The sequence below is a fragment of the Mustela putorius genome, unplaced genomic scaffold (assembly GCF_011764305.1).
Source record: "Mustela putorius furo isolate JIRA1106 unplaced genomic scaffold, ASM1176430v1.1 tig00003869_pilon_pilon_pilon, whole genome shotgun sequence".
Lineage (NCBI taxonomy): Eukaryota > Metazoa > Chordata > Mammalia > Carnivora > Mustelidae > Mustela > Mustela putorius.
This window is the reverse complement of record NW_025422021.1, coordinates 31,443,165-31,458,439: the sequence shown is the minus strand read 5'-3', so window position 1 is coordinate 31,458,439 and position 15,275 is coordinate 31,443,165. Positions and strand designations below refer to the sequence as shown.

The window sequence follows — 15,275 nt, the reverse complement described above, 5'->3', positions numbered from 1 at the left end:
GACAGGAAGACCCTCCAGGAGGCTGAAGACTCAGTCCTGGCTCCCGCCAGACCTGGAAGCATATGGCCATGGCCAGAGGTGAGCTCCTATAGACAGGCCCTGGGCCAGTGCTCCTAACCCTCCCACGGGTGGCCTCCGCCAGGCAGGCATGTGGTGTGGCAGGGAGAGGTGTCCAGGCGGCTGTGCCAGGCGTGGGCAAGGAGTAAGCCTGTGTGTATGCGCGCGCTGTGGGGGGGGGGGCTCTATGAGTCACCAACATGATGAGGCAGCAGGTGCGTGGGGAGGGCAGGAGGTCTGTATACTTGGGTTGGGTCCGCACAGCCTCCCTCCATACAATGACTCAGTGTCTCTGGGTGAAGGGAGCAGCCTTCTCTGGGAGGTGGGGCAGGAGACCCCAGGTCCCTTCTGGGGCAGCTGAGTCAGTCCCTCAGGGAGGCAGGGGAGGGATGGCAGTCCACCGATCCTGCTCACAGCCCACCCGGCTGATGGCCTGCAGGCCAGGCAGGGAGGTGTGGGTGGCACCCCAGGGGCCCGCTCCCAGCAGGGAGGTCCAAGTCCAGGCACTCAGGGCCACGCTGCAGGTCATCTCAGGGTCCTCCTCAGGGGTACCACCAGGAGTGCCGGATTATTTGCTTTCCTCCCATTTCTGCCAGTTAGGCATCCAGGTTCATGGCCTGGTGGTCTCTGAGGCCTTTGCCCTACATGGCAGTGGGGAAAGCAGGAGGCCAGGGGAGAGGCCCAGCAGCCCGGGAAGAAAGAAACAGAGAAGCCCTCCAGACACCAGCGCCCTGGTCTTCTTACCTCCCTCTTCACAGATTCCCCCCACCCAACCCCCGCATGCCCGGTTCCCTCTGCAGCTAGGGGCGCTGCCCACTCACTGCACCAGCCTGCACCGGGCCTGTCAACCCCACCAGCCCCGGGAGCTCCCCGTCAAGCCCTCTGACCTGCACGCTCTCCTCACCTCCCAGGCTACCTGACCTGTTGTTGGCCGGAGAGGCTACCTGCCACCGCCCAACGCCCCAAGCCAATAGGGACGTTCTGCCTCGGTCACATTTGTTTCTCTGGGACCCACGCGGAGGGACCAAAAGCCCGCTGACAGTCTCCAATAACTAAGTCCTCGGCCGCTAGTCTGAAGGGCTGGGAAGGGTGGGGTCTGGCCTCCCAGCTAGTTTCCAGGGCACAGCCCCCCATCCGCCCCCACAAAAACCTCAGGTGCGAGCTGGAGCGGTGGGGGGGGCGACTGCAGTGGACGTAGGGGGCGAGGGGCTGGTAAAGGGGTGCAGGCGAGGAGGGGGCGGCGTGCAAAGAAGAAGGAGGCGCGGCGGGAGGGGATGAGCGGGACGCGCAGCCAGGGCGCACGGAGGCAGGGCGAGAGCGAGGGAGGAGGAGACCGGAGGGAGGCCCAATTCGGCCGGGGGCAGGCCCAATTCGGCCGGGGGCGGGGAAGCCTCTGATAGGCGTGCGGGAGGCGTGACGTCATGTCCGGCGGGGGAAGCCCTGCCTCAGCGCCCCCGCCCCCGCCCTCAGAGTGGGGGGTGCCACCGCCCCGGGCGCTGGACTGGGGGGACCCGCCCCCGGGGACCCCGCCACGGCCCGCGCTCTCCCCCGCGGCCCCGCCTCCCTCCGGCCGTCCGCAGCTTCCCGCGAGCCGGCGGGGCCCAGGGCCCGCGGAGCTGGAAGAGCGCCTGGCGGACCCCTCGTCGCGCCCCGCGCCGCGCCCGGCCGCGCAGCTCCCCGCCCCGCGCGCCCCGCCCCTACCCGCCCCGCCCCTGCTCTCCCCGCCCCACCCCGCCCCCTCCCCGGCTGCCGAGGGGCCGGGCCGCCCGCAGGGGAGGCGCCGAGCCGGGACTGCGCGCTCGCCCGCTGCTCTCTGTGCCGCCCGACCGAGCGGCCGGACCTCGCGCCCCGCGCGCCCCGCGCCGCCGGCTTTTGTTGTCGCCGCCTTCTCGGCCGCCGCCTCCTGCGGACCGCGAGCCGCACGCGCCGGGACCTTGGCTCTGCCCTTCGCCGGCGGGGGCTGCGCGGCCCCGGGCGGGATCCTAGAGAGGCGCGGGCGGGCGTGCGGCCGGGGCGCCCCGGCCCCGCCATGGAGCTGCGGGCCCGAGGTTGGTGGTTGCTTTGCGCGGCCGCCGCGCTGGCCGCCTGCGCCCGCGGGGACCCTGCCAGCAAGAGCCGGAGCTGCAGCGAAGTCCGCCAGATCTACGGAGCCAAGGGCTTCAGCCTAAGCGACGTGCCCCAGGCGGAGATCTCGGGTAAGTGAGGGCGCGGCCCGGGGGGCCCCGGACCCCGGCGTGTCTGGGGATTCTCCTGCGCACTCCTGCTCTCCCTTGGTCTGCCCTGCGCCCAGATCGCGCCGCCTTGTCTGCACCCCTCGGGCCCTCGCCTCCAAGTGCCGCCAGGGTCTCCTGCGCTCCGTTCGGCCGCCCTCCAGCCCCCAGCACGCACACCGGCCCCTTCCCCCGCTGAGCTGTCCTCGTGGGGCTGTGGGTCGGGCAGTCCCGGGCGGGGAGCGTCCTCCAGGGCCACAGCTAGAGCTGGGCGTCTTCGGCCATTGGCTCGGCCCTGCGCGGTGGCGGGGCGAGAGTCGGAGCCCCCGGGCGCACTGGGCTGGCTGCGGGGCTGGCTGTCCGGGCGCTGCTGACGGCGGTCTCGGGCTGGGGACTCCCAGTTGGCTGTTAGGGCCTCTTCGGGAGCCGCCTCCAGTGGGGCCTGAGGATTCCTGTGGGATCCCCAGCAGCGGCAGCCTAGCTGGGTTCAATTAGAGGTCCCCCATTCCTGGCGGGAGTGGGGCCCCTGAGAGGTGGAGTGCCAGCCCGGTGCCTGGGGTGGGGGGTGAGGCACGACCTCTGCCACCTGGAGCGGGAATGCCTGTAAACCCGGATTCCTGCCTGGGGAACTTGTGCTCGCTGGCCCGCTGGCTGGCGGGGCACTCTGGGCTGCCTCTGGCGGGGAGTCGAGCTGCAGGTGGTCGGCGCCTTGGATCCCGCCCAGGGGCCATGTCTTTTCTTTGTAAGAACATCGACCCTCCCAGGCATCCTCAGGCTTGCAGCTGCCCTCAGTCCTGCTCACCCTCTCCCTGTGAGCCTTTGAGGAGCTTTGGAGCCAGGGTATGTGAGGGTGGGGGGTGGAGTACAGTGTCCAAAGGACCACCCCGACCCCCGGGGGAAGCGCACTTGGGTCCTGTGCGGTGTGCCTGGAACCAGGGAGCAGCAGCAGAGCAGACCAGCATTCCTCCACGGAGGGATTTCTCCCAAACTAGGGGCAGGCATGTTCAAGTAAGAACTCTGCTCAAATGGTGACCCTGGGGGGACGAGGAATGACCACGGCTGCAGAAATTCTGAATGACAGAGGTGTGGAACATTGTGAGGCCCATGGCCCTGCCTCTCTGGGGAGTGGGAGAAAGGCAGCCGGGCTCTGGCCCCCTGACCCCCAGAAGGTCGGACACAGAGAGAGCTGCCTTGAGAGGTCCTTTGACATATCTGCCCATCCTCCAGTGTTCTGGAGAGCCCCTCCCCCCTCACAGGGACCCCAAAGCAGGCCTTCTTGTGTCTCCCTTGCTGAGAGTTCCTGTTACTATCAGGACTGCCTCTCTGGTGGGACAGGTGGACATGCCTGGGTGCCTGGGGCCAGCTCGGGGCCCTCTGCCCACCACTGCCCCTCCTCCCGCACAAACAGGAACTTTTGCCTGGGTGTCCCTGGCCTTTCCGCTGGATCCTGCCCCATGCCTGGGTCTCAAGGTCCACTGAGCCACTGCTCCCACCAAGCCCCAGATCTTGGATGGAAGCCTTCCCCTGTGCCTCTCTTTCTTGTATCCACTGCCACTTGGCCATTGTGTCCTTAGGGACCATCCTAAACTTACTCGAATCCACAGGCCTCTGTCCTGGTTAGGCCGAGAGACAGAGTATCAGTCTGGGCAGCTGCCAACGGCTGGGAGACAGTGGGGCAAACGGGATGCAGAGGTGGGGCTGGGCTGGGGCTGGGAGCTGGGTTTTGTTCCCCTTCAGTTGGACGCAGTGGAGTAGGGACCCGGGGCAATCAAAGTGCATCTCAGTCTGTGAGTGTGATAGGTGCACATGGGGTGCTGTCTGTCTGTCCAGCTGGAGGAGGATGGCTACTCAGCAGCTGTCTTAGCATCGTGCTGGTCAGAGCTCGAGTGCCGCCCTCCCTTGGGCCTGGAACGCTGGGGACTGCGGTCCGGGCAGGGTCACCGCCCTCCCTGCCAGGGTCCCTTTCTCCCAGCACCCCAAGCCTTCTCCATCCTAGGGCCAAGGGCTTCAGAGGAGCTCCTCTCCCTGGCCCCCTGCAGCTAAAGCTCCCAAGAGCACTGCAACTCCAGAGGGCCCTACAGGGCCAGGCACTGAGATGAGTGCCAGCGCCACGTGGAGCAAAGGATACAGGGTGACCTCCCGGGGCAGCAGCAAGCCCTGTGTCCCCTCCTGTTGCGACTGGGCCTGGCCTCTGTGGGCCAGGCGCCCTCTGGTGGCCTGAGCCACACGGCCTCTCTGGGAGCCCTGGCCTTGGTCTCCTCTCCCAGGCGCCAGGCCACCAGCTCCCTGCCCTGGGGTCGCCACCTGGTGAAAACCCACCCTGATTCAGCAGGCGCTGATGGTGGGGGTGGGGGGGAGGCAGGGAGGCAAGGAGAGGGCCCTAGGTCTTCGGGCTGTGTTTCCAGCCTCCGTTGGGGGACCAGAAATGTCAGTGAGCTTGTGAGAGTGGGGAATGTCGGGGCTCCCGGGTTTCCCAGGGCTCCCGTGTGGGACTTCCTGTGATGTTTTTGGGCGGCTGGGCCTGGCATTCGGTGATGACAGCTGTCGTCGTTTTACAGGGGAAGAAGTGGTCCTGGGGGTTTCGCAGCCGGGTAAGGCCACAGGGGAACCCTCCCTCTGGCCAGTGTGCTTCAGAGCCAGTGAGAGCCACTAGTCCAAGCCTGCCCAGGGCCCCTCTGCGGGTGTGGGGCAAACGCCGAGCCCCATGCTGGCTCGCACAGGCATATAGGCCCACCGGTGCTGACCAGCTTGCTCCTGGTTCCCAGCTTGCTCCTGGCTCCTGGACATCTCTCAGCACCACTCTGGCCTCCCGACACTCGAGTGATGTCCTTTGCATGGCTCTGACCCTTCCTGGGCTGCTGGGGACAGGGACCACCTCTGTCTGTACACTTCTCTGCCATAGCCACAAAACCTGGCCCAGTTCCCGGCACTGGGGAGGTTCTCAGTCTGGGGATCCACCTGTGTCCTGCTCTCTGCGGAGCCATGCAGGGTGGGCTGGGGCTGACCAAGGGCCTTGGCAAAGCGGGAGGAGTCTAGGGATCCAGGACTGGAGGTTGGAGGCCAGAGGGGCCTGTCCATGCAATGAGAACCAGTTAGCTACCCCTCTGCCCTCCTGCCAGCAAGGGAGGCCTCCTACAGGAGGCCACAGCAGGGACCACACTTGGGCCCATCGACAGAAACCATGGCTTCTGTGTACCGGCTTTGACTGCGGGGGTGGCAAGGGATTCTAGGGGAGAGCCCTCAGAAGCCCCAGCCCTGCCCCCCACACCGCAGGGAGGGCCTTCCTGGCTGGGCCCAAGAGAACCCACCTAGCATCTGTCCCTGAGCTGGGGGCTGGGGGCTCTCCCAAGCCACCTGGCTCATGGCCTGAGTCTCCAGACCGTCCTCAGCCCCCAGTTGTGCCGCCATTCTGGCCCTCCACTGTTCGAGGACCTGTGGTTTCATCATCCCCAGCTTTGAGACGGGGGGAGGCACGTGGTGGGGAGGCCCAAGGGAGCCAGGATTCGCAAGGGCCACCCGCATGATGCAACGGTCTGAGCACCTTGCCGGACATGCTGCCGTGCTCCTGCGAGAGGAGGGACATCCTCCCCGGGCCTGGGTTCAGAAGGCAGTCCTGTTGCACCAGCTTCCTGCCCCACTTGGCCTCTCTGCCTCTGCATCTTCATGCATGACAGAGTAACAGTCACAAGCCCCCTGAAGGTCCCCAGGAGGGACGCTGGCCCCATGCACTGCCTGCTGGCCCTGGTGCATGTTCTGCCCCTCACCCCTGCCCCGAAATCTCTGCAGGCCCAGGCAGACCCCCTCAGTCAGCAGCGTCCAGTGCTTGAGAGCCCTTTTTAGGACCAAGACTCAGTGCACGTCTCTTCCTGCTTCTGTCTCCCTGATGTATCAGATGAGGACAGGTGTTCTTAGACCTGACTTACAGATGAGTAAAACAAGGCCCAGGGAAGCCACGTAACTTTGCTAAGCGCACGTAGGCCACTTGAGACAGGCCACTAGGGATGGCAACCCAGTCTGTTGACCCCAAAGCCTGTGGCATTCACTGCTGCCCAGTCCTGGGTTCCTGAGTTTTCTGGAGGTCTCAAGCCCTTCCAGTCCAGAGGCCAGGAATAGAAATCCCAGGCCAGGCCACAGCCGATCATCAGCTGCCTTTTCCTGATGCCTCTCTGGGGCCTGGCTCCATTTCTGAGGCCGGCTAAGAACCTGTGTGAGCTGAACTCCCCCTGAGCCTTTGGTCTGGCCTCCTGAGCCTTTGGTCTGGCCTCCCTGTCTCCATCAGGACAGGGCTGTGGGTGAATCAGCCTTCCATGTAGCTGAGCTTTGTCCTCTGCCTGGTCCTCCGTGCCTGTCTGCTGAAGGCCAGCTCTTCAGTGGGCCTCGTGGTGTGCTGCTCCTGCCCTGATAACGAGGGCTGTTCCTAGGCACCAGGGCGTGAATCAGGTGACCCCTGGGCGGACACAGTGTGGCCCGACTTACTGGCCAGTGCAAGGAGCAGCCAGTATGTCCCCCGCACCACACTAGGCCGGGTCCCCCAGGAGTCACAGACAAATGCCTGATCCAGGGGCAAATGAGCCTAGGAGATGGGAGATGTTGGTCTGGTTCCATGCAGGCAGTAATGAAGGAACAGTGTAAGCCTGAACTGGAAGGCCTTTGGGGCCACAGAGGCCTCCTGGGAGAGGGACTGGGGACACACTGGCCTGGCAGCAGGCCGGGCGTCAGAGCCAGGAGGAGAGCCCAGTTGGCTGGTATGGGCGTGTCCAGGCCCGAGCTGGGATATCCACACCCACAGGCACACGTGTCTGTCTAGCCGGCCCTGGACAGGAGACAGGCCAGGAGAGGGGCTCACCCCTGGCCACCAGGAATCAGGTCAGGCATGGGACCAGCATCCACCACTCTCAGGCCTGGACATGCCTGGGCAGCGAGAGGCTGGGCACCTCTCTCATAACCCAGAGTCTTCTTCCCAAGACCTGCTTTGGTGCAGTATAGTTTCACAGCAAGACACGAGTTTCCAGCCTGTGTCAGGGCCTAGAGGGACTGGACCCTGCCACCTAGTTCAGCCCTTGCCAGTCACTCTCTCCTTACTGGCGCCATCCCTGATCACGTGCAGCTGTCCGCACAGCCCTGTGGGGTCAGCTCACTGCCCACATCTAGGAGAAGAAACGGGCCCAGCAGCAGGAGGGCTCCAGCCCAAGGCCACCCACCCTGGAGCCTGCCTTCTCACTGACACAGTGGCTGGCCGCCTTTCTTGCTGCTATTTGTCTAAGACAGGCCTGGGCAAGTGCCCTGAGCTGCAGGAAGTCTCCTGTGGGGGGGTGGGGCGCACAGATTGGGGGATGTTTCCTCCCATCCCAGGCCTTATCCCGTCTTCGCAGGTAGTACTACTTCCCACACAGTAGCCAGGTGTGAGGTGAGGCCAGGCCTGGCCTCCCATCTGTGTCCTCTGCACTGTAGGGCAGGGTCCAGGCCACCAGCCTCCTCCACTGTCTTCAGAGGGTGGATGCCAGGAAGCTCTAGGTGGGAGAGTGCACATGTGCTCTCCCAGCAAGAATCCTAGAGTCCTAGGTGGGTCTAGGAGCCCCTGAGGCGGCCAGGTCAGCCTCATCCTATCCCCTTATCTGCCCGCGGCCTTGGGGTCACCTCCCAAGAGCTCCTGGCTGGCTCACCTTCCTGGCACACACCCTCCCACCAAGTGGGTCCTCCTGGTGCTCACCCATGGTACATGGCCGGCTCCGTCCTCTCCGGGGGTTTTGGCCCTGCCACTCCACTTCCCTGGGCATCCCCCAGCCACCCACATTCTGGGGCTCTCCCTGCGGTGCTCCCCAAGTCTGGGCAGGTCTCAGCAGGAAATGATTACAGGCACCTCCCGTGTGCCAGGCCTGGGCTGGGTGCCGGGGGTCTGGGAGCGCACAGGCTTCCCAGGGCCATGCGAAGACCCACCGGCAGCTTACACTGCAGAAGGTTCTCTTCTGGCAGCTCAGAGGCTGGAAGCGCAGGATCCAGGTGCAGCAGGGCTGCCTCCTCCCACTGCCAAGAGGCAGAGTCTGCTCCGAGCTCTCCGAGCTCTCCGGTCTTCTCTGGGGGTAGGCAGGCCATCCTTGGCATTGGTTTCTCCGCCAGTAGGTATCTGGCTTCCTCTTTGCAGGCCTTCTCCTTGTGCGGCCTCCAGACTTCACCCTACAGAAGTGAAGACAGCAGTCAGCTTAGGGGCCCACTGACTCCCATGGTATCTTGTCTTAAGCAGTGATCTCTGCAAAGACTGCATACTCAGATGTGGGCACCATCCCATATCCTGCGGGTTAAGGGTATCAGGGGCCACGGTGTGGCCCATGGCTGCTGGTGGCCCCACACATCTGCTCCATGCTCTTAGGTGATCCTGGGCCCTGAGTGTGTTGTGACCATGGCCCCTCAGAAGAGGGCCATGCCTCCCACGTACCCATGTCTGCCACAGGTTCAGGGGCCCTGGTGACCCGGCAATGTGTCAGGCCAACTCCTGGACTGATCTGTACCCCTGCCTGCCCACAAGCTTCTTGGGGCACATCCCTGGTATGGGAGCGCTTAGAGACCATGGGTCTGGGCCCTGACTGCCACCGGGTCTGTGGCTCGTCTCCTGGCCCTGTACCCTCAACTTCTCTATCCCAGTCAGGGCCGGGGGGGGGGGGGGGCTCGCATTCTGACACTCAGTGCCAGAATGAGTTCCCAGCATGTGGCCTTTGTGTCATGGCCCAGAACCAGGGCAGGCAACAAAGGGGGCCAGCCTTTCCACCTTCGTGGGGTTGGGGGCACCTGGATGACATGGTTGTTACCCAGTGACACCAGTGTTCCTTGGGCAGGCTCGGGGTCCCCACCTGCATGCGGGAGGGCCCCCCAAGCAGGGGACAGAGCATTCAGGGCAGGTGAGCCCCCAGGTGGAATGCCAGAGGGAGGAAGTGGGGCCGAGGGGCCAGGAGGCCAAGCAGGGCTTGGAGCCGCAGGGAGGTGGAGGGCAGCCAGTTGCACGCAGCCACCTCCTGGTAAGGCAGCCCAGGCGCGCTGCTCATTTGCATTAAGTGCTCCCTGGGTTCTGGAGGCTTGGCTGGGTGACAGGGCAGCCCCGAGGGGCTCCATCAATCCTGCTCCCTTGCCATCTGCCCTGACCTCAGCCCCCAAGAGGCCCAGGGCCCTGCCTGCCATCCCCACTGTATCTCACAGGGAAGACCAGGCTGTCTGGGGACCCACCAGGTGGGGGCTAAGGGTGGGAAGACAGAAAACCAGACACAGCGCTGGGCATTGGTGCTAGGGGAGGGTCAGCTAACAGCCCTGAGGAGAGCTTCCCTAAGCACAGAGTGGGGGAGAGGGGCTTGCAGGGGACCCTCAGCAGAGGGAAGGGGTGCTGTGCTGTGAGCTCCCCCGGGGCCTTACAGGGGACCCTCAGCAGGGGGAAGGGGTACTGTGCTGTGAGCTCCCCCTGGGGCCCTGCAGGGGACCCAAGGACCAGAATAGAGGAAGTGGGCTGGAACTGGCAGGTAAGGGGGGCCCTACAGGAGCCTCAGCTCTGTGCCTCTCCATCCCACCTACTGAGGTGCCAAGACCCTGCTTCCTTCAACCTCACCCTGGCCTCCTCTAGTCTGTTGCTGGGTGGTCTCTCCCACAGTGTCTGCAGGGCAGGCTGAGGACCATCTGGTCCAGTCATTTAGTTTGTGGATGAGGAAACTGGGTCCCAGAAAGGAGTCCCCAGAGCTCAGAGTCCTGTCCCTCAAGTGGCATCTGGTGTGGGTACTGAGTGATGGGTGGGTACCTGAGAGGGATCCCCTCAGGAGAGGAGTGGGGCGGTGGCGGAAACAGTGGAGGAGGCCATGCCCACCCGCCTCAGTGGGGCACTAGGGGACACTGTGTGGCCCTGTCCCATGGGTGCTGGGTAGGTGGTCCCAAGTACAAGGATGAGGTCAGCCAGAGTGCAGAGAGCTGGGGGTTTAGGCCCCAGAGCACCCGCAGGTGCAAAGAGAGATGGGCCCTGGTTTTCATGGTAGGGGGAGGGAGAGAGGCCTGGGGAAGGCCCGGTAGAGAAAGGGGCCAGGAAACCTGCAGGCCCACATGAGGCCCAGTCAATGCCCTTGTGACCACTGGGATTACAGGAGGGCCTCCTGAGGTCAGAGCTGGTCGTGCTGATGAGCACCAAGTGCCTGAACCCCCCTGCCCTGCCCTGCCCTGCTGTGAGGGACAAGGGAGGCTGGCCAGGTGGGGTGGGGGGACAAGGACCCCCACTCCGCCATCCATTCATCCATGTATGCTCACCCTCTGTTGGTCTCTGGAACACATGATGAAAAGCCATGGGCTCTGCCTCCCAGAAGATGAAAAGCTAGTGAGAAACTCAGTTGGGGCCTTCAGACCATCCCAAACTCAGCAGTCCAGAGCCTGCAGACCCTGGCCAGATCTGAGCCTCATCTGTACCCCAGCTGGTCAGTCCCCAGTGCTGCCAACACCTGGAGGGACAGGCCAGCACAACTCCCTCCCTGGTGGGCAGCTGGGCCCTGACTAGGGTGCCTTCCCAGGCTCCCTCCCCATCAGCAGAGAATCTGGGGTTCAGTGGCCAGTGCCTACCTTCAGGCCAACCCTGAGGACCCACTTCCCAACCTGCAAGTAGCCATCCAGGCCCATCCCTGTGTCTGAGCGTGTCCTTGGTGCCTGATGCCATGTGGAGCCATTTGGGCCACCATAGGGAGCTGTGTGTGTGACATCTGAGTGTGTCCTCAGGCATCGGGGCCCTGAGTGCCCATCCTTGGCTCTGGGGGCCAAGGGAATCCATCCTGCCCACCTGTGGGCCCCTCCAGGCCCTGGGGAGAGATGATGCCACCCACTGCCAGGCTTGGCTCAGATGATCGCTCGCACCCCCGGTTGTCATGGAGCATGGGACACACTGGACTAACAGAGTTATTTTAAAAGGATGAGGCTGTCATTCAGCTCTACCCTCCCTGACCTCCCCCGGCTTGCCACGGGCTGCCCACGCCACAGGCCCGATAACTGCAGCTGTCTCGGCATCCTCCCTCCAAGTGACCCAGGGACTGGCACCTCCCTGTCGCTGTGCATCTGAGGATGCTGGGGGGCATGAGGGCCGCTATGGGCCAGGCACACAGCCCTAAAGCCCCAGGCCTAGGACGAGGTGGTGTTTCTGACCAGGAGCAGTTACTAGGTGGCATTTTTGGTTGTCCCAGAGTCTTAGGGGGTGGGGCTGGGGTGGCCAGGGACCCTGAGAAGTGCCGGACACTCTTGAACAGCTAGGAGTTGGCTTCCAGAAATCCTAGCAGCCCCTCCTGAGAAGCACTTCAAGCAAAGCTCAGAGCAAGGTGGAGGGAGTGACCTGTGGAGCACAGGGGCGAGGACAACCGTCTTTGCCCAGGGCGGGACAGCCCTGAAGGGTGGGTGGTGGGGTCGGCTGTAGAAGGAGGGCGAGGTGGGGTGGATGAACACAGGTGTGGAGGCAGGTCATTGGAGGTGAGGGTTCGTAACTGGTGTGCATGGAGAGGCCCAGGGGAAGAAGTCAAGGAGTTGGTGAACATGGCCGAGAAAGTGACAGAGTGTCTGTGCTCACCTCTAACCGAAATGCAGTGTTTACGGCAACGGCAGGGCCCCGGAATCTGGGACATGGTTGCCAGGAGAAGCTGCCAATGCGTTTGCAGCCCTTTCCATTTGCTATGGGGAGCTCCGTGCCACTTGGCAATCCCAGCAGGTCTTGGACATGCTGCCCAGTTGTGCGCATCTCAGGAAGGCCTGCAACGCGTGCCACCACACCTTGGTTTTCTCATCCTCTGATCGCTGCGGCACTTCGCCTTTGTGATCTGCTGCAGAATCCTCTGCTTCCTAGACACCTGTAGAGGGGTCTGCAGGCTTCTGCACATAGTCTCAGAGGCTCAGGGCACAGAGAAGAGACTGCACCTGGGAAAGGCTTCGGGGGCAAGGACGGAGCGGGTGATGGGGACATTCAAACCTGAGTCTTTCTGCATCCCTGAGCAAGTGCTCCCTGAGCTCCTCCTGCGCACTGGGGCTGTTCTACCTGCCAAACCTAGCCACAGACCGTGCAACAGGCTCAAGGTCCAGACAGGAATCGGGGGTCTCCCGTGAGCCATAGGTCCACAGCCACAATGACAGGTGTTCCTTTATAAGTCAGAAGTTAAGACAACGAACAAGTGAATTCAGACAGATGCAGGGGGGTTACAGTCACACCCCCAACCTGGGGCTGTAGAGCAAAGACCCCTCCCCATGGGACACCCCAGGGCCCAGCCTCCTGGGCTGCCCTTCCAGGACCCCTGCCTTGGGCTGTTCGCTGGTCCCACTTTCTCTGATGCTGAGAGCTTGCAGTTGGAGGTCCTAGAGCACCCTGCCCACAGCTAGAAGAGGAAGGGAGGAGCGGGTTCTTTGCAGAAAGTCAGCAATGCCACACAAGAGGCAGAGGGCCCGGCTCTGAGGGAGATGGCATGCTAGCCTAACAAGCATGGTCCCAGAGCCACTGTCCCTCGAATCCAGTGACCATTCCCAGTGGCTACCGTGTTAGGAAAGAGGCAGGTCTCTAGAGGAACCCAAAACCAGGTCTGCTGGGGTTCAAGTGCCAGCTCCACATTCACTTACTGTGTGACCTTGAGCCAACCCCTGAACCTCTCTGAGCCCCGCAGTGCTCTTCTGTAAGAGAGGGCTGATAGCAGTGCCTGCCACACGGGGCAGTTGTAAGAATCAGTGCCCTCTTGTGCCCAGCCTGAGCCCGTGCTGCAGGGCCCTAGGGAGACAGGCCTTCTGTCCCCAAGTTCAGCCTTCTAGCAGCACAGAAGGGGAGGTGCCTATGGTGGGGAAGCGGAGGACCCCCAGCCAGCGGCAGAGGTCTAGGCTCGAGGGGAGTGTTCTGCCCTCACTCAGTTACCCACTGCTGCTTCCTTCCCCCACCCAGCCTCCCACCTGGCCTGCCCTGCTCACTGGTAATTGAACACTGTGGGGAGAGCTGGCCAGCCCCATCCTGGAGGGTAGCCCATGACGAGGGACTGTGGGTGGCCTTGGAGGATGGCAGCCAGTTTTCAGAAGAGAACTGTGGGTGGAGGCACCAGAAATCAGTGCAGGCCCTGGGTAAGATTGGAGGGAGATAGGAGATGGTGCTGGCAGGACCTGCACCCATGGTTGGCCTGGAGCCGGGCCTGGAGTCTGGCGGCCTGCATTAGGGGGCCACTCCTCACCAGAGGGTGTGGGGCCTTCTCAGCATCCCTGTGGCCACTGTCTAGAGATGGAGTTCGTTCTGTCCCTTGGTCATCCGCTCCAGGATTGCCCTGGACAGGACCATCCCACCTCTGTCCAGAAATGTGTGCCCTTGTGCCTGCTGCTCAGGGTTGGACAGGGCAGGGCCAAGATGCTGGATGCCTGGGGGACCTGAATTCCCCCCTTTCTGAAGGCCCTGACCCTCCTCTGACATGCTTACAGCTTGACTGGCCCCTGAGAAACTGAGCAGGAAAAGCCAAGGAATGGGATGGCCCCCAACATTCCCACCCGCTCCCAGGACCCACGAGAAGTCAGGGCTCCACCTCTGGGGAGGCCATTGGACTGACCCCGGTCTGGGAGCCCTCCGTGTGCTCAGCAGGGCCTGATGGGGACTGTCTGTAGTGGTGGGTCTGTGCTGCTGGCAGGAGCACCCAGCCAGGTGTCCCTCCCCCAACAGAAATGGGCAGGCCTGCTTCAGCAAGGCCCCTTGGGCCCTCATGTTCCAGGAGAGGCCTCATGTCCATACCTGGGACTCTCAGGCCACCGGTGGGCACCAGGGCTCCTGTTTTCCCCACCTCGATGAAGGCAGGGAGGCCTATGGGCCAGTGGCATTAGGCAGCAGGTCTGAAACATTGAGCAAGTCACAAAACCTCTCCCAGCCTCAGTTTTCCCATCTGTAAGATGGATAGAATGGTATCTTGTTCATTGGGATAGGTCCAGTATTCTCTGAGGAGGCTGGGGCTATGGGTCTGAGGACCCCAGTGGGGGACATGTGACCCATCGTTGCAGGGAGGGAATCAGTGTGGCTTCTGTGAGGCCTCTCCCCACACCCCCGGAAGGGCGGACAGATTTTTTTTTTTTAAAGATTTTATTTATTTATTTGACAGAGATCACAAGTAGGCAGAGAGACAGGGAGAAACAGGCTCCCTGCTGAGCGGAGAGCCTGATGTGGGGCTCAATCCCAGGACCCCGAGATCATGATCCGAGCCGAAGGCAGTGGCTTAACCCACTGAGCCACCCAGGTGCCCCAGGGCTGACAGATTTAGCAGGTAGAGCTACCGACTATCCAGTTAAATTGGTGTTTGGGATAGTGAGTAACCCTACAGCGGAGGTTTGTCCTGAATATTTTAATTTGAAGTAAACAACAAATAAGATTTTAGTGAAAGTGTGCCCCACATATTTAGTGTAAATGTGTTACACATATGGGGGGGCTTGCTTTTTTGATGATAAAATGTGCATAAAAAATATATCATTTTCGCTGATTTTGTGTACAGTTGAGGGTCATTACTTGCATTTTCGCTGATTTTGTGTACAGTTGAGGGTCATTACTTGCATTCGCACTGTCCTGGACCCGTCACCAGCCTCTGTCTCCAGAATGTTCTCATCATCCCCATCTAGAACTCTGTCCCCATGAAGTACGGACTCCCCGCCGCCCCGACCCCTGGCGCCCATGCTTCTGCTCTGTGTCACTGTGGGTCTGACCACTGCAGGGGACTCAGTGGAGTCAGACCGGATTTGTTGTTTCGAGTCTGGCTTCTCTCCCTCAGCACGTTTTCGGGGTCGAGGTTCATCCACATCATAGCAGGTGTCCTACTTGGTCCTGGAATATCCCGTCGTGTGGACCGGCCACACTTTTTTACGTATCCCTCCCTCCCTCCGTGGATACTCAGCTTGTTTCCACCTTTTGACTGTTAGGAGTAAGGCAACTCTGAACGGGGTGTGCAAGATTCCCTTCCCGTCCTTGCTCTCAGTTCTTCGGGGCCAGATTCTTTTATACTAAAAAATAATGCAGGTTAT

At 62.3% G+C, this 15,275-nt stretch overlaps 1 protein-coding gene across 1 annotated transcript in view; it reads left to right on the top strand.

Annotated features, from left to right (window-relative positions):
- The first annotated feature begins 1,812 nt into the window (after window positions 1-1,812).
- GPC1 (glypican 1) overlaps window positions 1,813-15,275 on the top strand; it is a 28,715-nt gene continuing 15,252 nt past the window's right edge. Inside the window, exon 1 of the mRNA XM_004743747.3 lies at window positions 1,813-2,252. Coding sequence (XP_004743804.1) covers window positions 2,087-2,252 — 166 coding nt within the window. The 5' untranslated portion in view covers window positions 1,813-2,086. The remainder of the gene's footprint in view (window positions 2,253-15,275) is intronic.